This window comes from Ranitomeya imitator, chromosome 4, assembly GCF_032444005.1.
Source record: "Ranitomeya imitator isolate aRanImi1 chromosome 4, aRanImi1.pri, whole genome shotgun sequence".
Lineage (NCBI taxonomy): Eukaryota > Metazoa > Chordata > Amphibia > Anura > Dendrobatidae > Ranitomeya > Ranitomeya imitator.
In genome coordinates this window covers 509,193,252-509,220,174 of record NC_091285.1, presented here as the reverse complement: position 1 = coordinate 509,220,174, position 26,923 = coordinate 509,193,252, and the positions used below count along the sequence as shown (strand labels likewise).

The following is a 26,923-nucleotide window of genomic DNA, read 5'->3' as shown; positions in this document are numbered from 1 at the left end:
AGGTGGCTCAGCACCCATTGTTTGTGGCCATCAACACTTTTTACATTTTTTGTACACTATTATTTAACCTCTGTAGATCACTACGAATGGCGCTGCTATCTGTTCACTATTTGGTGGGATTTACATGAGTGGCACTGCTACAATAGTGGCACTGTACATTGGATATTTTTTTCACTGTTTGGCAATGAAAAGCAGAGTTATTTATGACACCAACTACTGTTAAAAAAGTTGCCCCCATATTCACTTCTCCACTGATTACTTTCCCTTCTAATGGAGGAAATAAACTTTTAGAGCAGTTTCCAAGATACCAATAATGGAGAGCCTGATGTTTAGCTGGATGGCATCAGACTCACATACAGTAGCCCAGCCATGTTTTCCCTCACTGTCTTTATATATATCTACTTATTTAGTCATTGCTAACAGTTATCCATCCTGCAGTTTCTTCATGGGCATTAACCAAGTGGAATCGTACAGCGAATATAAAAAATAGTGAAGATTATTATTAGTGACTAGATGGTGGCTCGATTCTAACGCATCGGGTATTCTAGAATATGCATGTCCACGTAGTATTTTGCACAGCCCACGTAGTATATTGCCCAGTCACGTAGTATATTGCCAAGCCACGTAGTATATTGCCCAACCACATAGTATATTGCCCAGCCACGTAGTATATTGCCCAGCCACGTAGCATATTGCCCAGCCACGTAGCATATTGCCCAGCCACGTAGCATATTGCCCAGCCACGTAGTATATTGCCCAGCCACGTAGTATATTGCCCAGCCACGTAGTATATTGCCCAGCCACGTAGTATATTGCCAAGCCACGTAGTATATTGCCAAGCCACGTAGTATATTGCCAAGCCACGTAGTATATTGCCAAGCCACGTAGTATATTGCCAAGCCACGTAGTATATTGCCAAGCCACGTAGTATATTGCCAAGCCACGTAGTATATTGCCCAACCACGTAGTATATTGCCCAACCACGTAGTATATTGCCCAGGCACGTAGTATATTGGCCAGCCACGTAGTATATTGCCCAGCCACGTAGTATATTGCCCAGCCATGTAATATATTGCCCAGCCATGTAATATATTGCCCAGCCATGTAATATATTGCCCAGCCATGTAGTATATTGCCCAGTCATGTAGTATATTGTCCAGCCATGTAGTATATTGACCAGCCATGTAGTATATTGCCCAGTTACGTAGTATACAGCACAGAGCCATGTAGTATATTGCCCAGCCACGTAGTATATTGCCCAGTGACGTAGTATACAGCATAGAGCCACGTAGTATATTGCACAGCGACGTAGTATACAGCACAGAGCCATATAGTATATTGCCCAGCCACGTATTTCACAGGTTAAAAAATAAAAAATAAACATATACTCACCTTCCGAGGGAGCCCTTGTAGTCATGTCGCCTGTGTGCGGTGCACTCGGCAGCTTCCGGTCCCAGGGTTGGTAGCGTGGGACCCGTGATGACGTCGCAGTCACATGACCGTGATGTCATGGCAGGTCCTTCTTGCGCAGGAGCTGTGATGAGGTCACGGTCACATGACCGTGACGTCATAGCAGGTCCTTTTCGCATACCATCCTTGCCACCGGAACCTGCCGCTTGCATGGAGCGGTTACCGGAGCGTCGCGAGGAGCGGGAAAAGCAGCGCAAGGTGAGTATATGATTTTTTATTATTTTTAGCATTAGATCCTTTTACTATTGACGCTGTATAGGCAGCATCAATAGTAAAAAGTTGGGGACACAGAGTGAGTTACCCGCGGCATAATACGGTCCGTTACCGCTGGCATTAACCCTGTGTGAGCGGTGACTGCGGGCCAGGCACTGACTGCAGGGGAGTAGGGAGGGACTAATCGGACTGTGGCCGTCGCTGATTGGTCGCGGCAGCCATGACAGGCAGCTGGCGAGACCAATCAGCGACTTGGATTCCATGACAGACAGAGGCCGCGACCAATGAATATCCGTGACAGACAGAAGGACAGAAAGACGGAAGTGACCCTTAGACAATTATATAGTAGATGAGCGAGTATACTCGCTGTTCGGGTGATCTCCGAGTATTTGTTATTGCTCGGAGATGTAGTTTTCATCGCCTCAGTTGCATGATTTACGGCTTCCAGATACGCTGAATACATGTGAAAAATGCCTGTTTGTTAGGGAATTCCCACATGTATTCAACGTATCTGGAAGCAGGAAATCATGCAACTGAGGCGATGAAAACTACATCTCCGAGCAATAACAAATACTCGGCGATCACCCGAACAGCGAGTATACTCGCTCATCACTAATTATTATTATTATTATAATAATCTTTATTTTTTATAATAATCTTTATTTTTTATATAGCGCATACATATTCCGCAGTGCTTTACATTTTGCACACATTATCATCACTGTCCCCGATGGGGCTCACAATCTAAATTCCCTATCAGTATGTCTTTGGAATGTTAGAATATTACCGTATTATTATTAATCTGAATCAGTCTGACTGCAAATTAGGATTTTAACATGAAACTCTTTCAGCAGTGAAATCCAGACACCTACCAGACCATCCTTACTGGCCACAAGTAACATTTTTGCATGGCTTTTCTGAGCAATCCGAGCTTTGTCCAAAATGGAGCAATTGCCCACCATCACCACCACGGCTTTATCCTTCAGACTTGTGGTGGGTACTTCGGTCTCACTGCACAGCCAGACAGTAGTTATATTTTCTAGCGTGTAGTACATCTAAAAGAAAAGATAATCAATGTTATTTAATTAAAAAACTGTCACGTCATTCTTACTTAGCTTCTGCTATGGAACTTGTGCTGTGAGTAGTCCATGAGGATTACAGTGCTGTCTCTTCAAGGGGTTGCCTGACACTAAATGTATTAAGGGGATTTCTCAGAAAAAGTATACATATCTATTGTGTGATAACTTACCGCATTGGTGTAAGATGTTGGGAGTGTTGTCCATGTTGAATTGTACGTTATGCAGTAATCTTTTTCAGAATTCGGCCCCCTGTCACCGTCTGCATGTAAAATGCCGTGAGTGGCACGTATCTGTAAAGTAAATACAGCTTTGTTAGGGAACACATGGAGCAAATATACACTGGGTTATTTGACAATGGAAAGACAAATTCCGATACTTACTCTGTCACCAACAAATACACGGAAAAGCAAAGGATAATGACTCGCTCTCTACAACACATTCAAGTATTACCAGATATAAGGAGAAGGTGGCAATACATTTTCATAAAAACTAAAACCTACCGGAGTGCACAGCTCCTCTACCTAATGTGAAGGAAAGATGGAAGTCAGAAAAATGTTTCTGCTCCCAATGTAAATTATGTACTTGTCACATGCTTCTTTTATCCACCCGCATGAGAAATCGCTTCTCTACCTATTGGTTTATTAGTTAATGAGGGATTACCGTATTTTTCGGACTATAAGACGCACTTTTCAAATGTGGTAGGAAAATGGGGGGTGTGTCTTATAGTCTGAACACAGGCTTACTGGGGGATTGCGGCAGCAGTGTAGCAGCGTCCCTTTCTCAGGGAACCGACAGCGGCAGAAGTGTGGCGATGCTGAAGCTCGGTGTCGGCAGTGAGCAGTGCAGAGTGCATCATTTATTTCCATGTTCCTGAAGCCGTGGGCCGCCGGAGGCGGCGAGCGTGCTGATTGAGATCTCGGCTGACCTCTCTCACTCCATTTTCCTGAGGATGTGGGCTTGAGATCTCGACGGCCCTCGGCTTCAGGAAAATGGCCACCAAAGGCCGCGCGTGCGCAGATTGAGATCTGGGCGGCCATTTTCCTGAAGTCGAGAGCTGCAGAGATCTCAATCTGTGCACGTGCGGCCTCAGGAAAATGGCCGCCGAAAAACCAATGATGCATTCGGCTCTGTTCACCGTGGCCAACAGGCCGCAGCATCGCCACATTTCTGCCGGCGGCATCCTGAGGAAGGGAACCTGCTCCCCGCAACGCACTCTGCTCTGCCTCACCACCGACACCGGACCCACAGCATTGCACTGCTAGGATACCCCGGGACTGCATCACTGCCCCACTTCTGCTGCCGCCGGCTTCCTGTGGAAGGGACCCTGACTCCTGTGAACCCGCTCCACCACCACCGGCCCTCAGGCAAGATACCTTAAATAAGACAAACCTCCATCTAATAAAAATCTTTTTTTGTGCTATTTTCCACCCCAAAATTTGAGGTGCATCTTATAGTCCGAAAAATACAGTAGATACAAACCTCCCTGTCTGCTAATAGCGATCACCCAACAGTTATTCCACCCAACGTCCCTCATTAACATGCAGGGACAAACATGCTCATTTTTAGGGTATGTGCACACGTTCAGGATTTCTTGCAGAAATTTCCTGACCAAAACTGGACATTTCTGCCAGAAATAAGCATGCAGTTGTTTTGCGGTTTTTCCCCAATGCATTAAATAGTGGGAAAAACGCGAAAAATCCACAAAATTAATGAACATGCTGCGTTTTTACCGCGATGCATTTTTTTTTTCACGGAAAAAAAACGCATCATGTGCACAAAAATTGCAGAATGCATTATAACTGGCAGGATGCATATATATGCGGTTTTTTATGCGTTTTTATAGCGAAAAAACGCAACGTGTGCACACAGCCAAATTGCTTAACACTTTTTTTCTTCAATCTTTTTATTAATTTTAATAATAAAAGGGAAAATAGGAAAAGGGAAAAGAAAAATATGACACCAGGACTTCTCCCGTACCTGAATGACCAGAATACATTAAGATTACACAAACATTCCAATTTACATAGATAAGGCTACTTTCACACTAGCGTCGTGCACTGCATGTCGCAATGCGACGTTGCGGCGCACAGACGCATACTGCGGAAGCGCCGGACAACGGGGCCAGCGGATGCTGTTTTTCAACGCATCCGCTGCCCCATTGTGAGTTGCGGGGAGGTGGGGGCGGAGTTCCGGCCGCACATGCGCAGACAGAAATGGTGGACACAACGCAGCAAAAAACGTTACATGTAACGTTTTTTGCTGCCGACGGTCCACCACAACACAACCGTCGCACGACGGTTGCGACGTGTGGCAAGGCGTCGCAATGCGTCGCTAATGTTAGTCAATGGAGAAAAAACGCATCCTGCAAGCAATTTTGCAGGATGCGTTTTTTCTCCTAAACGACGCATTGCGAAGTGCAGTGCACGACGCAAGTGTGAAAGTAGCCTAAGATGGTCCTTCATAACAACTTTTAGGCTATGTGCCCACATTTAGGAATGTGTGCAGAATTTTCCTGAGCAAATTCAGACTACTTTTGCAGGAAATCAGCACCCGTATTTTTTTGCAGGTTTTTTTGCGTTTTTTTCCGGAGCTTCCCAATGCAATAATATAGCGGCAAAACCGTAAAAAATCTGCAAAATTAATGAGCATGCTGTCTTTTTTCCACGATGCGTTTTTATTGCGGAAAAAACGCAACATGTGCACAAAAATTGCAGCATGCATTAAAAATGATAGGATGCGTAATGTAAGAGGTTTTTAAGCGTTTTTGCAGTGGAAAACCACCGAACAAACGTGAAAAATCCGGATCGTGTGCACATAGCCTTACATAGGATTTTGTTTACCAATACTGGATTCGCTGAACATTATAAAAAAACTTTCCACACATGCATTGATTCCCCTTTAAATTTGGTATGGAAGGAATTACAATATCCTCTCTCGAACAGACTGTCTGCTAATACCATATCTTCTAAAGAACAAGATTTTGACCTTTTTAGTTACTTCTCTCTAAATGCTGTTATCCGAAGGATTACAATATCCCCCAAATGGAATGCAATTACAACAACGCTTAATTTTATATGACTAAAATCACCTCATGTATGAACTTTTAAATATGACTTTTAATTAACAATGTTTTTTTTAAATGAGGAAACAACAGTAAGTTACTACCACAGGATTGTGCCTACTGAAATACATGGCAAATTCTACTAGCCCTGACATCTTCTATGTAGGGAGTTAGAATACCCCACTTACGTTACATAGTTGGCCGAATGTGCAGAAACTGGTGGGTTTTTTTACAACAGTCATCCACAGTGTATAGCCATCTGTGAGATTTATGTTGTTTTCTTTCATTAGATACAAGTGCTTTTCACTAAATTAGAATATCAACAAAAAAGTTAATTTCAGCTCTTCAATTCAAAAGGTGAAACTCATTATATAGAGCCATTACACACAGATTGATCTATTTCAAGTGTTTATTTCTGTTGATGTTGAGGATTACGGCTTACAGCCAATGAAAACCCAACCCAAAAGTCATTGTCTCAGTAAATTAGAATAATTAACAAAAAATACCTGCAAAGGCTTCCTAAGGGTTTAAAAAGGTCCCTTAGTCTGTTTTAGTAGGCTCCATAATCATGGGGAAGACTGCTGACTTGACAGATGTCCAGAAGACAGTCATTGACACACTCCACAAAGAGGGTAAGCCACAAAAGGTCATTGCTAAAGAAGCTGGCTGTTCACAGAGTGCTGTATCCAAGCATATTAATGGAAAGTTGAGTGGAAGGAAAAAATGTGGTAGAAAAAGGTGCACAAGCAAATGGGATAACAGCAGCCTTGAAAGGATTGTTAAGAAAAGGCCATTCAAAAATTTGGGGGAGATTCACAAGAAGTGGACTGCTACTGCAGTCATTGCTTCAAGAGCCACCACACCCAGACATATCCAAGACATGGGCTACAAGTGTCGCATTCCTTGTGTCCAGCCACTCATGACCAAAAGACAACGCTAGAAGCATGTTACCTGGGCCAAAGAGAAAAAAAAGCTGGACTGTTGCTCAGTGGTCCAAGATGTTGATTTCCAAATGAAATTCAAAATTTACTTTCATCTGAAATCAAGGTCCCAGAGTCTGGCGGAAGAGTGGAGAGACAGACAATCCAAGCGGCTTGAGGTCTAGTGTGACGTTTCCACAATCCGTTATGGTTTGGGGAGCCATGTCATCTGCTGGTGTTGGTCCACTGTGTTTTATCAACACCAAAGTCAGCGCAGCCGTCTACCAGGAAAATTTTAGAGCACTTCATGCTTCCCTCTGCAGACAAGCTTTTTGGAGATGGAAATTTCATTCTCCAGCAGGACTTGGCACCTGTCCACACTGCCAAAAGTATCAATACCTGGTTTATAAACAGCAGTATCACTGTGCTTGATTGGCCAGCAAACTCTCCTGACCTTAACCCCATAAAGAATCTATGGGGTATTGTGAAGAGGAAGATGAGAGACACCAGACCCAACAATGCAGAAGAGCTGAAGGATGCTATCAAAGCAACCTGGGCTTCCATAACACCTCAGAAGGGCCACAGGCTGATCGCCTCCATGCCACGCCGCATTGATGCAATAATTGATGCAAAACGAGCCCTGACCAAGTATTGACTGCATTTACTGAACATACATTTCAGTAGGCCAACATTTCAGATTTTAAAATCATTTTTCAACCTGGTGTTATAAATAGCAAGCAAGCTATAGTGCTTACCGAAGAAACTGCATCGGGAACCTGGATACATGGAGCACTCCCAATCAGTTGTTCGGCGCCGCAGCTGCATGTGTCTCGGCTGTGTGACAGTGACAACACATGCATGGAGATATTTCCAAGATTTCTATTATATTTTAATATACACACATATATATACAGTACAGACCAAAAGTTTGGTCACACCTTCTCGTTTAAAGATTTTTCTGTATTTTCATGACTATGAAAATTGTACATTCACACTGAACGCATCAAAACTATGAATTAACACATGTGGAATTATATACCGTACTTAACAAAAAAAGTGTGAAACAACTCAAATTATGTCTTATCTTCTAGGTTCTTCAAAGTAGCCACCTTTTGCTTTGATCACTGCTTTGCACACTCTTGGCATTATCTTGATGAGCTTAGCATAGCAATACCTGCAGCCGAACACACCGCTGCTGAGTGACGGCGGCAATGCCGGGTATTAACATGCGAGACTCGGCCATATTTCTCGCATGTGTGATCCCGGCCTAACTCCAACCTACATATAAACATTCGGTCATGTGTTTTCGATAGGGAGAGAGGGGAAAGCTGCCCCCAGACACCACTGTCAGCATCTAACCTCCCTGAGAACAGAAGGATGGGGTGTTTATATCCTAACCGTCCAATCCTTCTCTCCCCCAACCTCAACTATCTGGTGGGAGTCAGGAGGCCCAATACACAGCAAATGACCGCCTTCTCCTACCCAAATTGCTATGTTTCAGAGACTTTAACCTGATGTGCCTACAGGTTTTGACTCTCAGGGTGCTTTGAAATTGCGCTCCGGTGCCCCAATCGGGGCTCACATCTGAACCCCCACAAAACGGTATTCAGACGGACACGCCGACGGGCCATAGACATAATGGTGACGGCAGTGTGAACGTGCAATGTGCAGTCACCGTGCATGATTTTCAGGCGTGCACGCCTCCTGGAAATTGTGCACACGTTGCAGATTTTGATACATTTCCGCAGCGTTTTTGGAAGCGCAGAATTGCATCAAATCCGCAGTGTAGTACAGTAACAATGATAGTCAATGGGAATTTGAGAATTGCTGTGCACATGCTGCGGAAAACTCCAAGCGGATTCGCTACGTTTTTTTTTCCACAGCATGTCAATTCTTTGTGTGGAAACGCAGCGTTTCTGCACCCATTGACTATACTTTCAGTAAGGCAAATCCGCACATCAAAAAACACATGACAATCCGCAACAAATCAGCAAGTAATCTGCAAGAAATTCGCATCAATTCCGCAACCATTCTGGCCGGTGTTGTCGGCCAAGAGATGCAGATTCTGTGCGAAAAATTCAGCAGGCCAATCCGCAACATGTGCACGTACCCTTACACCCAGATGCAGTCTACTACATCTGAGTATAAACATAAGGATGAACGACCTCGGAGAGATCAAAACATCCAACACCGCGGAGACACCATCACGTGTTTCTCAACGCAGTGATCTAGAACACTGCCCCCATCCCTTATGGGAAATATGCAAACATAAACAGCTGTCTGTGGATGGATACCATGTTTTGGCATAGGTGGTTTTCCTTTTTGGATGCTGCCCTTCCCGTGGTTGTTCCTTCCCGGTGAAAGACCTGGCTATTTATTGCTTGCGTTGAGAAACACGTGATGGTGTCTCCGCTGCTTTTCTACATACTACATCTGAGTGTCCGCCTCCAGTAGGTGTATACACCGGAAAATGATGCACGACAGAGAGCACGTTCGCTCTGCCAGAATCATAATAGTCTATTGCCCCCATCCATGTATGTGTCCAAACCCCCTTTTGCGGGGGTTTCAGACATAAGCCCCAACGAGGCAACCGAACAGATGCCAGAACCCAATGTGAGGGCACCCTTAGGCTACATTCAAACATCTTTTTGTCATGGTCCAAGCAAGAAACAAGATGCACAGAGCGACCAGGAGTGTCCTGACCCAAACTCAGCAGATTCATATATGGCTATAAGACTGCGGAGTTTGTGTCTGGAGATCTGCTGCCTCTCCAAGCATTATGGACGTGTGAATCTAGCCTTACTATGGAGAACTCTGTGTGACCATGTATGAAATTGAGCATTGTGGCTTCTTTTGGAAAGAGAGATAGTCCTCAATGAAAATCACCTCACCCCCCCCCCAAAAAAAAAAAAAAAAAATCAACTGCCCCTTTAAGTATTACTGAATGTTAGGACAAGGGATGTAATATCAGTACATAATCCAGTAATGGATGACTCTTGATGCCTGGACTTGTTAATTCTGACACTGCATAAATTAAACCCTCGTGTGTACATTGGTCCGTAGCTAAGCCAAAATCCTCTTACATGTAATACAGATGGCACGCCGGTGTTCCTATAATGACCAGTGCAGATTATCCAGGAGATCCGCCACGATACTACCAGAATAACCACATCAAAAATTGTAGCTTTCCATTTCATTCCGACAGAAACACAAAAAATCTGTACTTAGGTTAGGTTCACATTAGCGTTTGTGTGCAGCGTATGATCTCCATGCACAAACGCATGCCAAAACGCATGCAAAAGCATGCTTACGCCTGCGCATCATCTTGAGCATGACGCAAACAAAAATGCTGTGTGTGCATGCGTTTAAATGCGTTTTGCCATGCATTTGCATTTTTTTATGCGCATGGTGGGGGCGGTGACATTTTCTGGACATGCGCAGTGTAAAGTACTGTAGCATGGCTAAAGGGTGTGTAGTCGACGGGAGGTATGTGCCACATAAGTGCCTTGTTGCTGTAATGTAGCCCGGAATATTGCGTTGTTTTATATAACCATATATTTGTGTTTCAGGACCTGTGGTGATGTCAGACCACATGGCTAATCATGTGATAGATTACTGGGTGTGGTTAGTCCTATATAAGACAGGCTAATCCTTTACACAGCAGATATGTGTGGAGGTGGAACCCTCCTGAGTGTGTTCGGCTTCAGGACTGAGCCGGATGAACTGGACACTTGTTTCCCTTTGCCTGAACTAAAGGCTATTTTGCTTTCTGTTGTTTTGCCACATGGTTTATGAAGCAATAAACCCAGTGAACTTTAAAGGAACACGTCTCCTGAGTGTCAGCCGTCGCAGCTGAGTGAGTGAAATCGCTACAATTGGTGGAGACCTGCGAGCAGCGTTCCCAGCGGAGACGTGAGTTTATTTTTGAATGTCCTGGGTCAAGGCTGTTGCAAGCCAGCAAGCATTGCCGGAGAAAATGGAGGACCTGCTGAAACACTTGGTCCAGCAGGAGCAAAGGCAGCAAGAGACCAACAGGCTGTTGATGCAGCAGATACAACAGAGCCAGCAGCAGATACAACAGAGCCAGCAGGAGCAACGGCAGCAGTTACAACAGAGCCAGCAGCAGATGCAGCAAAGCCAGCAGGAGCAACGGCAGCAGTTACAACAGAGCCAGCAGGAGCATCAGCAGCAGATGCAGCTTCTGGCAACCGCCATCCAGGGCAAGGCGAGCGCCCCAACCCCAGGTTTGGCTGATGACACCCACGTCCGGAAGACGGTAAGACGCGCATTGCAGAAAATGACTCCCGGGGATGATGTTGAGGCCTTCCTGACGGTGTTTGAGAGGGTCGCTGAGAGGGAAAAACTTCCGCCAGAGCAGTGGGCAGAGGTACTTGCGCCATACCTGACGGGAGAACCCCAGAAGGCGTACTATGATTTGACCTTGCAGGATGCCAAAGAGTATCACAAATTGAAAGCCGAGATTCTCGCACGTCTGGGGGTGACACTGACTGTCAGGGCACAGCGAGTTCACTCCTGGGGCTATCACCGGGACAAACCACCTCGTTCCCAAATGTTTGATCTGTTGCACCTGGTCCAGAAATGGCTGCAGCCAGAGACCTCTGCGCCTGCACAGATGGTAGAACGGGTGATGATGGATCGGTTTGTCCATTCCCTCCCGAGGCCTATACAGTCTTGGGTTGCCCAGGGTGATCCCCAGAATGCCGACGAGCTGATCGGACTGGTTGAGAGATACCAAGGGTTGGAAGGCTCCTTCGGGAGGCAGCCCATGCCGTACTGGGGGTCCCAGAGGGCAGCTGTGTCCCAAAAAGGGGTGGTGCGTCCAAGGTCACAAAGGGCGGGGGAGGTGGTGCCCAAGGTCCCCACGGGTGATGTTATTTGTTGGAGGTGCCACAAGCCAGGACATATAGCTGCCCGTTGTTCCCAAGCCACTGAGCAGATGGACTGCAGCATGGGACGCCGTTGTTCATACTATGCGTATCCAGTCTGTAGTGTGAACTCTCCATCCAACGAGGGACCTCAAGCATGTCCCGTAAAGGTGAACGGTCAAGCAGTAACGGCACTGTTAGACTCGGGGAGCCTAGTGACCCTGGTGAGGGCCACTTTTCCTCTTCACCTGCTCCCAGGAAAGAAGGTCGGAGTGCGGTGCATACATGGTGATGCAAAGGACTACCCTATGGCCAGGGTGGACATTGAAACGGCATGTGGCACTGAATCCCACATGGTCGGCGTAGTTCAGGACTTGTTGCACCCTATAATCATTGGCCGGGATTTCTGTTTGTTTTGGGATTTGTGGGGAAAGGGTTCTGAGCTCCCTGGCAGGGAACCAGTGAACCCTGGAACGGTATCGCCACACCCAGAGGCAGACAGCTTTCCTTTTTGTGTTCTGGTTGGGGATGAGGAGGAAGTATCCCCTACATCTGACATTCTGGAGTTAGAGGTTACCGGTGAAAATTTTGGGACTGCCCAACATAGGGACCCCACTCTGAGGGAAGCCTTTAATAATGTCACAGTTATTGACGGGGTGGTACAGGAGCCGGGGGCAGACAAAAGATTTCCCCATTTTCTGTTGAGGGGGGAATTGTTGTACCGGGTCACGAAAATAAGGGAGGAGTTGGTAGAGCAGTTGATAGTGCCGGGTCCGTATAGACGGAAAGTGTTGGACATGGCCCATTCACACATCTTGGGTGGACACCTAGGGGTGGAAAAAACGCAGGAACGGGTTGTGCAGAGGTTCTATTGGCCTGGGTGTCACCGGGAAATAGTGAACTATTGCAGGTCCTGCCCTACATGTCAGCTAACTGCTCCTACTCCTCATTTCCGGAACCCCCTTGTGCCACTGCCCATTATTGAGGTACCGTTCGAGAGAATTGCCATGGACTTGGTCGGTCCCTTAGTTAAATCAGCTCGGGGCCATCAGTATATATTAGTCATCCTGGACTATGCCACACGCTATCCTGAGGCAATTCCCTTGAGGAATTCTTCCTCAAAGAGCATAGCCCGCGAGTTGGTCCATGTCTTTTCCCGGACAGGTCTGCCAAAGGAGATCCTGACTGACCAGGGTACACCTTTCATGAGCAAGGTGATGAGGGAGTTATGCAAAGCCCTGAAGATCTCCCAGTTGAGGACCTCGGTGTACCATCCCCAGTCAGATGGTCTTGTTGAGAGGTTTAACAAGACTCTAAAGAGCATGCTGAGAAAAGCTATAGAGAAAGACGGTAGAGACTGGGATTGTCTCTTACCCTATCTGATGTTTTCCATTCGTGAAGTTCCACAGGCCTCCACAGGGTTCTCACCGTTTGAGCTTCTATATGGCCGACATCCACGAGGACTCCTGGATATAGCCAAGGAAACCTGGGAAGCCGAAGTCACGCCCCACAGAAGCGTCATTGAGCATGTGGCCCTGATGCAGCAGAGGATTGCAAAGGTGATGCCTATCGTGAAAGAACACCTTCTCCAAGCACAAGAAGCTCAAGCCAGGGTCTACAACCGGTCTGCAAGAGTGAGGCAGTTCAATCCGGGAGACCGAGTTCTGGTGTTAGTTCCAACGGTGGAAAGCAAGTTCTTGGCCAAATGGCAAGGGCCATATGAGGTTGTCGAGAAACTTGGTGAGGTAAATTATAAAATTCACCAACCAGGAAGACGGAAACCATTCCAAGTTTACCATGTCAACCTCATCAAGCCATGGCAAGATAGAGAGCCGACAGTAACTCCGTCATTATTAAGCAACCCAGAAGGTGAGGTTGGAGCGGTTACTATAGCAGAGACGCTATCGAAAACCCAGAAACAGCAGTGCCGGGAGTTACTCCAGAAAAACAGGGACCTGTTTTCAGAATTGCCAGGATACACGAAGGTCATAGAGCACGAGGTCCTAACAGAGCCCCATGTGCGGGTGAATGTGAAACCTTATCGTATTCCTGAGGCTCGTCGAGAAGTTATCTCCAAGGAAGTGGAGCGTATGTTGAGGCTTGGAGTCATTGAGGAATCCAAGAGCGGTTGGTCAAGCCCAATTGTCCTGGTCCCAAAACCTGATGGAGAGTGGAGGTTTTGCAACGACTATCGGAAGTTGAATGAGGTCTCCAAGTTCGACGCTTATCCCATGCCCCGTGTTGATGAGCTCATCGAAAGGCTTGGGCACGCCAGATATATATCCACCTTGGATCTGACAAAGGGGTATTGGCAGATCCCCATGGCGCAGGAAGCCAAGGAGAAGACAGCCTTTTCGACACCTGATGGATGCTTCCAGTATGCCCGGATGCCGTTTGGCCTACAGGGAGCTCCGGCGACCTTCCAGAGGGCTATGGATAGAGTCCTTGCACCCCATAAGGCCTACGCTGCTGCGTACCTGGATGATATCGTCATCTTTAGCCCGGACTGGGAGAGTCATCTGGAGAAAGTCCAAGCGGTGTTGGATGCTATAAGAGAGGCCGGGTTTACTATAAACCCGAAGAAGTGTGCCTTGGGTAAAGAAGAAGCTAAGTACCTTGGATACATAGTGGGTCACGGAGAAATAAAACCCCAAATCAGTAAAGTGGAGGCAATTCAAACGTGGCCAAAACCAGTTTCCAAGAAGCAAGTTAAAGCCTTCCTGGGAATCGTGGGATATTACAGGAGGTTCATCCCAAACTTCGCCACGATGGCTGCGCCTCTGACTGACCTGCTAAAAGGGACAAAACCAGTAATGGTTAAGTGGTCCGAAGAAACAGAGTCAGCCTTCCAAGAAATGAAAAACGCTTTGTGTAAGCAACCCGTTCTGATGGCCCCAAACTTCAAGAAAGAGTTTATTCTTCAGACAGATGCCTCAGATGTTGGGGTGGGAGCAGTCCTTTCCCAAGAACTACATGGAGAGGAGCATCCTGTTCTCTATCTGAGTAGGAAGCTGTCCTCATCTGAAAAGAACTACTCAGTCGTTGAGAAGGAGTGCTTGGCCATAAAATGGGCAGTGGACACATTACGGTACTATCTGCTGGGACGTAAATTTAGACTGATATCCGACCATGCCCCACTTAGGTGGATGAGGGAAACGAAGGGTAGAAATGCTAGGGTCACCCGTTGGTTCTTATCCCTGCAGGACTTCAGTTTCCATGTGGAACATCGGGCCGGAAAGCTGCACGGTAATGCGGATGCCCTATCAAGAATCCCTTGTTTAGTGGGGGAAAGTGCCAAGCCCCACGGCTTTAGGCAGAGGGGGGAGGTATGTAGCATGGCTAAAGGGTGTGTAGTCGACGGGAGGTATGTGCCACATAAGTGCCTTGTTGCTGTAATGTAGCCCGGAATATTGCGTTGTTTTATATAACCATATATTTGTGTTTCAGGACCTGTGGTGATGTCAGACCACATGGCTAATCATGTGATAGATTACTGGGTGTGGTTAGTCCTATATAAGACAGGCTAATCCTTTACACAGCAGATATGTGTGGAGGTGGAACCCTCCTGAGTGTGTTCGGCTTCAGGACTGAGCCGGATGAACTGGACACTTGTTTCCCTTTGCCTGAACTAAAGGCTATTTTGCTTTCTGTTGTTTTGCCACATGGTTTATGAAGCAATAAACCCAGTGAACTTTAAAGGAACACGTCTCCTGAGTGTCAGCCGTCGCAGCTGAGTGAGTGAAATCGCTACAGTACGCATACTTATCGAACGCATGCGTACGCATGTCCTTGCGTACCAATGCGCTCCCATAGACAGTAATGCGTTTTTTTACGCCTCAAAAAAATGCAACATGTTGCGTTCGCCGGACATTGTGAAACAACGCATGTCTCTGCGTACACAATGTTAAAGATATGCACGCATGCGGATGTATGCGGATCATACGCTGCGCACAGAAACACTAATGTGAACCCGGCCTAAGTCCCCCCAGGAAACCTTACAGGGGATGTCCGAGATACATTTTCATTCCTTCATAGGCTCATAGATATATCAAATGACAAATGCAACGGATACTCCCTTTTGTTTACAGGCTGCAGCAGTGATGTCATAACTACAGAGCATGTGACCGCTGCAGCCAATCACTGACCTCAGCGGTGATGTTAGCATTTCAGTAGATAACTGCTGAGGCCAGTGGCTGCCTGCAACAGTGACATCCAAGTTGACACTACTATATCTACTCACCATTTTTGTTTTATTTTAGGTTTGCACAAGCTGTACATGGGTCTGCTGATTGGCCAGATTCATTTTTGCTTTGCATTATATCTGGCATCTGATATTTTTTGCCTATTTTTCATTTGGGCCTAATTCTTCCATTTCTTTGCACTTTTTTAATCTCTATTTTATCTGTGCACCATTCTAGGAGGAGTTTAGGGTTTTCAGAAGTTTTAGGTTGACTCAAGTTTCTCCTGGAGTTTTTTATTTTTTTTTTACGCCAGATACTTTGCACAATTTTTGCGTCATTTTTATAAACGTGCAACTTTTTTTGCCCTAAAAAAAGTAGCAAAACAGGTTGAAAAAAAAAAAAATAAGTAGCATTTTTTCTCTTTTTGAAAAATCTGAGAACTGTGTGCTCCATTTTTAAAAATTTGATGCAACCAATACAAGACGAAAAAGAAAAGTGACTTCATGAATGTAAATGCTGAATCGGGGCCATAGCGGTTAAGATTTTCTATACAGCCGAGCATCACTATTCACAACTACAGACGTCAGAACACATCTATTTCCAGTATAACAAGTCAAACCAGGAACAAAAGCAGCCAACGTATGACAATATTCCCATGTTAGCTATAGAATGAAACAATATGGCATAGCCTTCAGACCAACAACTCCTTATCTACACATCACCCCTACTCTGGAACTCTCTACCACAACATATCAGACTCTCACCTACCATCGAAACCTTCAAAAAGAACCTGAAGACCCACCTCCTCCGACAAGCCTACAACCTGCAGTAACCACCGATCGACCAAACCGCTGAACGACCAGCTCTACCCTCATCTACTGTATTCTCACCCATCCCTTGTAGATTGTGAGCCCTCGCGGGCAGGATCCTCTCTCCTCCTGTACCAGTTGTGACTTGTATTGTTCAAGATTATTGTACTTGTTTTTATTACGTATACCCCTCCTCACATGTAAAGCGCCATTGAATAAATGGCGATATAATAATAAATAATAATAATGTACGTATTGACAATTAACCAGGACATTTCATAATTGAAATTAGGCTATGTTCACACATGGCATTTTTGCAACTTTTTTTTCCTGAAAACTGCTTTTTACAGTACCAGCAAAAGCTGAGATTTCAGATATCTTATGCACACGCTTGTTTTTCTTCATGAGCAGTGCAGTGTTTTTGAAAATCTGCAGCAAAGCAATTCTTTTAGCGTTTTTAGCAGTATAAAAACAAAGCAAAATGTAGAAGCAAGAACAAAGCAAATAGATGTATTCTGTACACAGCGGTTTTTACTGCTAAGGCCGGGGTCACACTTGGGAGTGTGATGCGAGAAACTTGCGCGAGTCTCTCGCATCAATACCCGGCACTCGGACAGAAGCGTGCGGCTGCATAGAAATACAGTATTGATGCGAGTTTCTCACATAACACTCACAAGTGTGACCCCAGCCTACGAGTGAAAGATCTGGCTGCAGAAACAAACACCATGTTGATCCCTTAAGGCTCACAGCCTATTCTTCTCATAGCATTCGTTCTTCGATGTTGTACCCTAACTAATAATGGGGGGTCTCCAATAAACTGAAGACCCCCAAGAGCTACTTTTCAGGAGAATTGATCTTTGATCTAATTAGCGGTGAGCCAGAGAAAGCTTAAATGGGTGGTTTTCTTGTTAGAAATTAGGACACCATAAACCAAATACCGGAACAAGAAGAAAAAACAACTTGTGGTTGGCTGACAACACACACAGCATTCCCATGGCAGCTCAGCTGTATTTTCACATCACACCCACAACTAAGAAGTACGGTAAAACTAGGAAGATGAAATTCTTAGTGAGAAGTTAGGTCATTTCTTAAGGTACATTCACTGGTCTCCTTGGCTTGAGTTGGATTGAGGAGTATAGTCGTCGAGTTTCCTAAGACCTGGATGAGGATAAATTACACGAGGCAGAGAAGGCCTCAGTGGGGTGAAGATTGAGACTGAGCTGTCGTAGGGGGGAGGGGGGTAGTTGGGGTAATGTTGGGGTTTATTAAAACAAGAAAATGTGTATGTGATATAATGCAATGTAAATGGCATTCTGATATTCTTCTTTATATTGTTAATAAAAATCTATTTAAATAAAAAAAAAAAGGTACATTCACACATAACGCTTTTGGTGACGTAGCAACGATCCCGCTAACGATTTCGTTATGTGTGACAGCGACCAACGATCAGGCCCCTGCTGGGAGATCGTTGGTCGTTGGGGAATGATCAGGATCTTTTTTTGGTTGCTGATCACCCGCTGTCATCGTTGGATCAGCGTGTGTGACGCCGATCCAGCGATGTGTTCACTTGTAACCAGGGTAAATATCGGGTTACTAAGCGCAGGGCCGCGCTTAGTAACCCAATATTTACCCTGGTTACCATTGTAAAAGTTAAACAAAAAACAAAAAACAAAAAAAACACTACATACTCACATTCCAATGTCTGTCACGTCCCCCGCCGTCAGCTTCCCTGCACTGACTCTCAGCGCCGGCCGTAAAGCAGAGCACAGCAGGAACACTCTGCTTTACGGCCGGCGCTGACACAGTCAGTGCGGGAAGCTGACGGCAGAGGACGTGACAGACATCGGAATGTGAGTATGTAGTGGTTTTTTTTTTTTACTTTTACAATGGTAACCAGGATAACTAACGGGTTACTAAGGCCCTGCACTTAGTAACCCGATGTTTACCCTGGTTACCCGGGGACTTCGGCATCGTTGAAGACAGTTTCAACGATGCCGAAGTCGTTCCCCGGATCGTTGGTCGCTGGAGAGAGCTGTCTGTGTGACAGCTCCCCAGCGACCACACAACGACTTACCAATGATCACGGCCAGGTCGTATCGCTGGTCGTGATCGTTGGTAAGTCGTTTAGTGTAACGGTACCTTTAGTGTATTTAAGAAGTAGTAGGAACAGAATTCCCACCAGTGCACACATGGAGCTTGTTAGTAAATAGACCAACGCTGATAACAACCCATTTAAAGGGACTGTCAGCACAGAATGACTGTTCAAACCAAGTATAGGAACTTGGTGCTTCACAGCGGGGCCAATCATTTACATACACTTCCTTGCATCTCCAGTCCCCTCTTCTTTGATTGACAACACTGGCATCATTGCACCAGAGAAGGGTGGAAATAGATGGAAGACAAGCAATTAGGAAGGTGTATATATATGACTAGATTGTGGCCCGATTCTAACGCATCGGGTATTCTAGAATATGCATGTCCCTGTAATATATGGACAATGATGATTCCAGAATTCGCGGCAGACTGTGCCCGTCGCTGATTGGTCGAGGCAACCTTTATGACGTCATTGTCGCCATGGCAACCATTATGATATCTACGTCGATACTGTGCCCGTCGCTGAATCAGAAACGTGAGATGTCTACGTCCTTTATGACATCATCGTCGCTGTGCCCGTTGCTGATTGGTCGAGGCCTGGCGGCCTCGACCAATCAGACGCGGGATGTCTACGTCCTTTATGACATCATCGTCGCTGTGCCCGTTGCTGATTGGTCGAGGCCGCAATCAGAGACGCGGGATTTCTACGTCGATGCTGTGCCGGTCTCTGATTGGTCGAGGCCTGACGGCCTCGACCAATCAGAGAGCCGAGATTTCCAGGACAGACAGACAGACAGACAGACGGAAAAACCCTTAGACAATTATATATATAGATTGGTCCAGCTGTGAAGCACCGAGCGCCTGTACTTGGTTTGAACAGTCATTCTGTGCTCGAACCATACCGTTATATGGCCAGTCCATTGCTCCGTTACTGAGGAATCAATATTTGAATTGATATGCAAATGAGGTTGAAGAGCTATGGTAGATCTGACGCCTCTGTCACTCCTGCTCTATTCCCTGCCATCACCACCTCTTCCTGCTTGACTAGCAACTCCCAACACAGCATAGAGGTGGTCAGTCAAGCAGGAGGAGATGGTGCTCGCAGGAAATAGAACTGGGGTGACAGAGGCTTCAGATCTAGATTAGTTCTTCAAACTCATTTGCATATCAATTGAAACGTTGATTTCTCAATGACAGATGGATAGATTGGACATATAAAGGTATGGCTGGACTTGCCTTTGAAAGAGCTACTTGGGCACGCACATAGTGTGTGTGTGTGTGAGTGTGTTTGTGAGTGCACATAATTTGGGGGGTGAAGCTGACAGATTCCCATACAGGTAATTTAGAGTTAGGCACTTCCCTAACGGGTAAAATTGCAAAGTGCTTGTAAAAACAAGCAACTGCAATTTATTTGGTATTAAAAATCCCCCCCAAGAACAGATAGATTTTTACATTTTATTGTTCATGGCTTGTTGCCTAGGTAACAAGCCACCGCAATCTATTACAATGGCAGTAAATGCACAGGCTTACAAGCTGTTTTGGAAAACTTATGCTCTGAAACTGGCCAGGATTGCAGGATAGCCGGAGCTTTTGTTGAGCTCCCGATCCACGATCCAACCAGTTTCAATGCAACTGTGCCCCTCTGACACTGCAGCAGCAAAGTTGCCTCATAGCAGCATTGGCAGCCCACAGTTCTGGCAAGAGCTGCAACAATGTTGCTGCTCCAAACTGTCAATCAAGCAGAAATGCCCAACCCTCCAGCAAGTGGGAAACCTGGGGACCGCTGAAGTCCTGTGGAAGAGGAGACAATCCCTTTAAACAGATTTTTCATTAAGCATGTGCATCTTCCTGCATAATCTGTGAGCTAAAATGGAGAGAGGCTGAAGACAGTGGATCCCACCCCATCAGACAGACAGAGCCATATATCGCTAATACATCTGCAGAGAAATGAGCAATCACACAGCGTCCATTGGTGATTGTTGACAATCAGAGACGCTGGACCTGCGGCGTTTGAAGCAGCTTCATCCTGTAAATGGGATGCCAACACAAAACAACTCTGCTAACAGATGTGAAAACATACAATGCACTGTGATACGGGGACATGTAATTTAATAGGACATTACTAATGGCACGCAGGAATTCCAGACTCTCAGCAATCAGCAGTGAAATAAGCAATTTTCAGGCCCCTAGAAATGACAGGAGGATATTCTGGCTAGTAATTTATCCGGGGGTGTCCTTTCCTTACAAGTACCTTCTGTATACTTTAAGTTTATAGATATTTAACTCACTTTTGCATGTCCTTACTCAGAGAGATCACATAACTGTTTCAAAGCAGTTTATGATCCATGTAGACCTGGACATTTGTTTATCTGATCACTACATTTATTGTGTCCTGTTGTCTCAACTGAGTTAGATTGATTGCTAACGAGCTTTAACCCAAAAAAAAAAAAAAGAGAGAGATCTAAGGGCTAGCCTTCTATAAATGTAGACTTAGCTTGGGGATGCATTCGTGCAGGGGTGCATTCGTGCACTATTATTCTTGTTTTTTTTATTCAAAGTACTTTTTTTTTTCTAAGTACTCGGCAGTTATAACATGGCAGTAAGACAGGGCAGGAGACAGGTAAGACAATCTAAATCTATTCCCTGTTCATTTAGAACAGAACAAATATTCACCATATGTATTTGTATATTCTATATCCTGGCTGCTGCATTCACTCACATTCACCGCCCTTGCATTAACTCTTTACACTCCATCCATATCGGCCCCTCTGTCCTTGCCTCTCCTATGTATAGCACTCATGCTCTATTCACATTGCTTAACAGCACAGATCCATTCAGTCCCACCATCCAACACAAGAGACGCTCTCACAAATCACTTAACCATCTGCTCACTCTTTCGATCCTCCTTCTCCTAGTCGCTGGAGACATATCTCCAAACCCCGGCCCCCCATGTTATAGCCAGTCAAACCTCCCAATTGCTACACCCAGAAACCCCTCTAACCTTATTAATATTCCCTGCATGCCTTCTGTCTCTTTGAATTGTGCCCTTTGGAATTCTCGCTCTGTGTGTAATAAACTCTCCTTCATTCATGACTTCTTCCTTTCTAATTCTCTTAATCTCCTGGCTCTTACTGAAACCTGGATCCAGCAGTCAGACACCACCGCTGCTGCTGCTCTTTCATATGGTGGACTACACTTTTCTCATACCCCAAGATCAGACAACAGAGCAGGTGGAGGCGTTGGTCTGCTCCTTTCACCCAAATGTACTTTCCAAGTTATCCCCCAAGTACCCTCACTTGTCTTCCCTTCCTTTGAGGTCCATGTGGTCAGACTCTACGTCCCCTTCTCCATGCAAGTGGCGGTGGTGTATCGTCCTCTCGGCCCCTCTCATCAGTTTCTTGATCACTTTGCCACCTGGCTTCCACACTTTCTCTCCTGTGACACCCCCACCCTTATCATGGGTGATTTCAACATCCCCATTGCCTCTCCCCTCTCCCCATCTGCTTCTCACCTTTTATCGCTATCCTCCTCTTTCGGCCTCTCGCAGCATACTAACTCTCCAACACATGAAGATGGAAACTCCCTTGACTTGGTCTTCTCCCGGCTTTGCTCAGTGGATGATTTCACAAACTCCCCTCTCCCGCTCTCTGACCACAACCTTCTTTCATTCTCTATCAAGAACTGCCATCCCGCTCAGGTCACCCCCACTTTCCACACTTATAGAAACATACAGGCCATTAACACCCAGAAACTTATGAAGAACTTGCAGTCCTCATTGGCCCCAATCTTCTCCATCTCATGTCCTGATTCTGCTCTGAAGCATTACAATGAAACCCTGCAAAGTGCTCTGGATGAAGCTGCTCCTCCTATACATAAAACAACTCGGCACAGACGGCAACAACCATGGCACACGCTGCAAACACGTTTCCTGCAGCGGTGCTCCAGGTGCGCAGAACGTCTGTGGAGAAAATCTAATCTACCTGAAGATTTCATCCATTATAAGTTCATGCTAAAGACATACAATTCTGCCCTTCACCTCTCCAAACAAACCTACTTCAACACCCTCATCACCTCCCTGTCCAATAACCCTAAACGTCTCTTTGACACGTTCCAGTCCCTACTCAACCCAAGAGAGCAGGACCCAACCACGGATCTCCGTGCTGACGATCTGGCCAATTACTTCAAAGAAAAAATTGACCACATTCGACAGGAAATCATCTCCCAATCTCTTCATACCATGCACTGTCCTCCCTCCCCCACTGCATCTAGTTCACTCTCTGACTTTGAAGCAGTTACAGAAGAAGAAGTAAGCAGGCTCCTTGCATCTTCTCGCCCGACCACTTGCACCAGTGACCCCATTCCGTCACATCTCCTCCAGTCCCTTTCCCCGGCTGTCACCTCTCACCTAACAAAAATATTCAACCTTTCCCTCACTTCCGGTATATTTCCCTCCTCATTTAAGCATGCCATCATACATCCATTACTTAAAAAACCATCCCTCGATCAAAACTGTGCCGCTAATTATAGACCTGTCTCTAATCTTCCCTTCATCTCTAAACTCCTCGAACGCCTGGTCCACTCCCGTCTTACCCGCTATCTCTCAGATAACTCTTCTCGACCCTCTTCAATCTGGCTTCCGCTCTTTACACTCTACTGAAACTGCCCTCACTAAAGTCTCTAATGACCTACTAACAGCTAAATCTAATGGTCACTACTCCATGCTAATTCTCTTGGATCTCTCTGCAGCATTCGATACTGTGGATCATCAGCTCCTCCTCACTATGCTCCGCTCCATCGGCCTCAAGGACACCGTTCTCTCCTGGTTCTCCTCCTATCTCTCTGACCGATCCTTCACTGTATGTTTTGCTGGTTCCTCCTCCTCTCACCTTCCCCTTACTGTTGGGGTTCCTCAAGGATCAGTCCTAGGCCCCCTCCTCTTCTCGTTGTATACTGCCCCTATTGGACAAACAATCAGTAGATTTGGTTTCCAGTACCATCTCTATGCTGACGACACCCAATTATACACTTCTTCTCCTGATATCACACCGACCTTTTTAGAAAACACCAGTGATTGTCTTACCGCTGTCTCTAACATCATGTCCTCCCTCTATCTGAAACTTAACCTGTCAAAAACTGAACTCCTCGTGTTCTCTCCCTCTACTAACCTACCTTTGCCTGACATTGCCATCTCCGTGTGCGGTTCCACCATTACTCCAAAGCAACATGCCCGCTGCCTTGGGGTCATCCTTGATTCTGACCTTTCATTCACCCCCCACATCCGATCACTGGCTCGCTCTTCTTACCTGCATCTCAAAAACATTTCTAGAATTCGCCCTTTTCTTACTTTCGACTCTGCAAAAACTCTTACGGTTTCACTTATTCATTCTCGTCCGGACTATTGTAACTCTCTACTAATCGGCCTCCCTCTTTCCCCGCTCCAATCTGTCCTGAATGCTGCTGCCAGGATCATATTCCTCACCAACCGTTACACCGATGCCTCTACCTTGTGCCAGTCATTACACTGGCTACCCATCCACTCCAGAATCCAGTACAAAACTACTACCCTCATCCACAAAGCACTCCATGGCTCAGCACCACCCTACATCTCCTCCCTGGTATCAGTCTACCACCCTACCCGTGCCCTCCGCTCCGCTAATGACCTCAGGTTAGCATCCTCAATAATCAGAACCTCCCACTCCCGTCTCCAAGACTTTACACGTGTTGCGCCGATTCTTTGGAATGCACTACCTAGGTTAATACGATTAATCCCCAATCCCCACAGTTTTACGTGTACCCTAAAAACTCATTTGTTCAGACTGGCCTACCGCCTCAATGCATTAACCTAACGATCCCTGTGTGGCCTATTTATAAAAAAAAAAAAAACAATCAGGTTCCTCGCATCATGTTCTCATTCACTTTATGCAGTTAATAGCCCTCTGTGTCTATACTGCTACATACTTAGGCAGTTAACTGGTTCATGCAGCTTTACATGAACACCCGAGCCTTACACTATGGCCGGTCCGAATAACTAAAGCAATTGTTACCATCCACCTCTCGTGTCTCCCCTTTTCCTCATAGTTTGTAAGCTTGCGAGCAGGGTCCTCATTCCTCCTGGTATCTGTTTTGAACTGTATTTCTGTTATGCTGTAATGTCTATTGTCTGTACAAGTCCCCTCTATAATTTGTAAAGCGCTGCGGAATATGTTGGCGCTATATAAATAAAAATTATTATTATTATTATACTTTGGTACCACTATGTGGTAACCCACATTCAGTAATCCAGGATCTCTAGAGTTAAGGTACCGTCACACTGTGGGATAGTAATGTGAAGTGTGGCTTATACGAATGGTTGAGGGATTAGATACTCTATTGTTTTAATATGGCAGTAATTAACAAGATGAGCTGCTTTGTGGGGTGGGGGTGGGGGGCTTTGGGATCGAAGGGGGCTGTTTGAAGGGGGAGGGGGGGGAAATACTCTATATTGAAAATGTAAATGTAACATGTTAATTGCCTTGTTATTCTTAATAAAAATTTATTAAAAATTTATTTATTTATTGTACCGTCACACTGAACAACATTACAACGATAACGATAGCGATCCGTGACGTTGCAGCGTCCTGGATAGCGATATCGTGTTTGACACGCAGCAGCGATCTGGATCCTGCTGTGACATCGCTGGTCGGATGCTAGAAGGCCAGAACTCTATTTTGTCGCTGGATCACCCGCTGACATCGCTGAATTGGCGTGTGTGACGCCGATCAAGCGATGTGTTCACTGGTAACCAGGGTAAATATCGGTTTACTAAGGGCCGCGCTTAGTAACCCGATGTTTACCCTGGTTACCATTGTAAATGTTAAAAAAAAAAAAAAACACATACTTACATTCCGGTGCCTGTCACGTCCCCAGCGTCCGCTTCCCTGCACTCCTCCTGCATCCTGTGTCAGCGCCGGCCAGCTGTAAAGCAGAGCACAGCGGTGACGTCACCGCTTTGCTTTACGGCCGGCGCTTACACAGGATGCAGGAGGAGTGCAGGGAAGCGGACGCCGGGGACGTGACAGGCAACGGAATGTAAGTATGTGGTTTGTTTTTTTTACATTTACAATGGTAACCAGGGTAAACATCGGGTTACTAAGCGCGGCCCTGCGCTTAGTAACCCGATGTTTACCCTGGTTACCCGGGGACTTCGGCATCGTTGGTCGCTGGAGAGCTGCCTGTGTGACAGCTCCCCAGCGACCACTCAACGACTTTCCAACGATCACGGCCAGGTCGTATCGCTGGTCGTGATCGTTGGAAAGTTGCTGAGTGTGACGGTACCTTTACTTGTGGACCAGGAATCACATTACCTTCAGGAACGCAGCACTCATCAGGTGTGTAATCATCACACTGGGGAGGCCCAACCGGAACAGACAGAACATATGTCCATCAATGGTAATGACAGAGAAACTGGATGCTGATTGGTTCTGTCATCAATGCGGATCACACAAGGTTGTGGTCTATAGCTCTTCTCGTGTCTGTCAATAAAACATTTCATCCAAAATCCTTCCTCAGTTATAAACCTAGGTTTATCCCAGAGAGGACCTGGTGAGGGTTAAAAATGCATTTTAATTGACACAAAATTTTAAGAACATTAAACTCCAAACTTATTAGTCCACAACTGATGACAGAACTTCTCTGCTATTGCCCAAAATTTCTGCCTGCACGTGGTCTATACAATCCTGGTTCTGGTGGGGGAGGTCAGTGCCTTGGGACCGGCCAGAGACAGTGGATCAGGGCAGCGGTCCAGGCAGGCTGGTGAGCTGAGCAAGTTCAGAGTCCTGGGACTGGCAGGAGAAGTGGATGAGGGCAGTACCGTGGGATAGGCCAAAGGATTGAGTGAGGGCTGTGTTCTGGGTAAGGAGGACGGTATAGGACTGAATGGTGCACTGGGTGAGGGCAGTGCTGAGGGACAAAAAGCGAATAAAAGCTGCAAAATGGCCGGAAGTGGTGATTGAGGGCTATGTCCTGGGCAAAGGGGATGGTTTAGGACTGAAGGGAGCACTGGGCGAGGGTAGTGGCCTAGGACTGTAGGGAGCACTGGGCGAGGGTAGTGGCCTAGGACTGTAGGGAGCACTGGGCGAGGGCAGTGGCCTAGGACTGAAGGGAGAACTGGGCGATGGCAGTGGCCTAGGACTGAAGGGAGCACTGGGCGAGGGCAGTGGCCTAGGACTGAA

The 26,923-nt window shown here is 46.1% G+C and overlaps 1 protein-coding gene across 2 annotated transcripts in view; it reads right to left on the bottom strand.

Annotated features, from left to right (window-relative positions):
• SPPL2A (signal peptide peptidase like 2A) overlaps positions 1–26,923 on the bottom strand; it is a 76,740-nt gene that overhangs the window by 47,712 nt on the left and 2,105 nt on the right. For both annotated transcript variants that reach the window (XM_069766067.1, XM_069766066.1), the window contains exons 2-3: positions 2,933–3,052; positions 2,556–2,738 (exon numbers count right to left, since the gene is read on the bottom strand). In XM_069766067.1, coding sequence (XP_069622168.1) covers positions 2,556–2,738; positions 2,933–3,052 — 303 coding nt within the window. The remainder of the gene's footprint in view (positions 1–2,555; positions 2,739–2,932; positions 3,053–26,923) is intronic.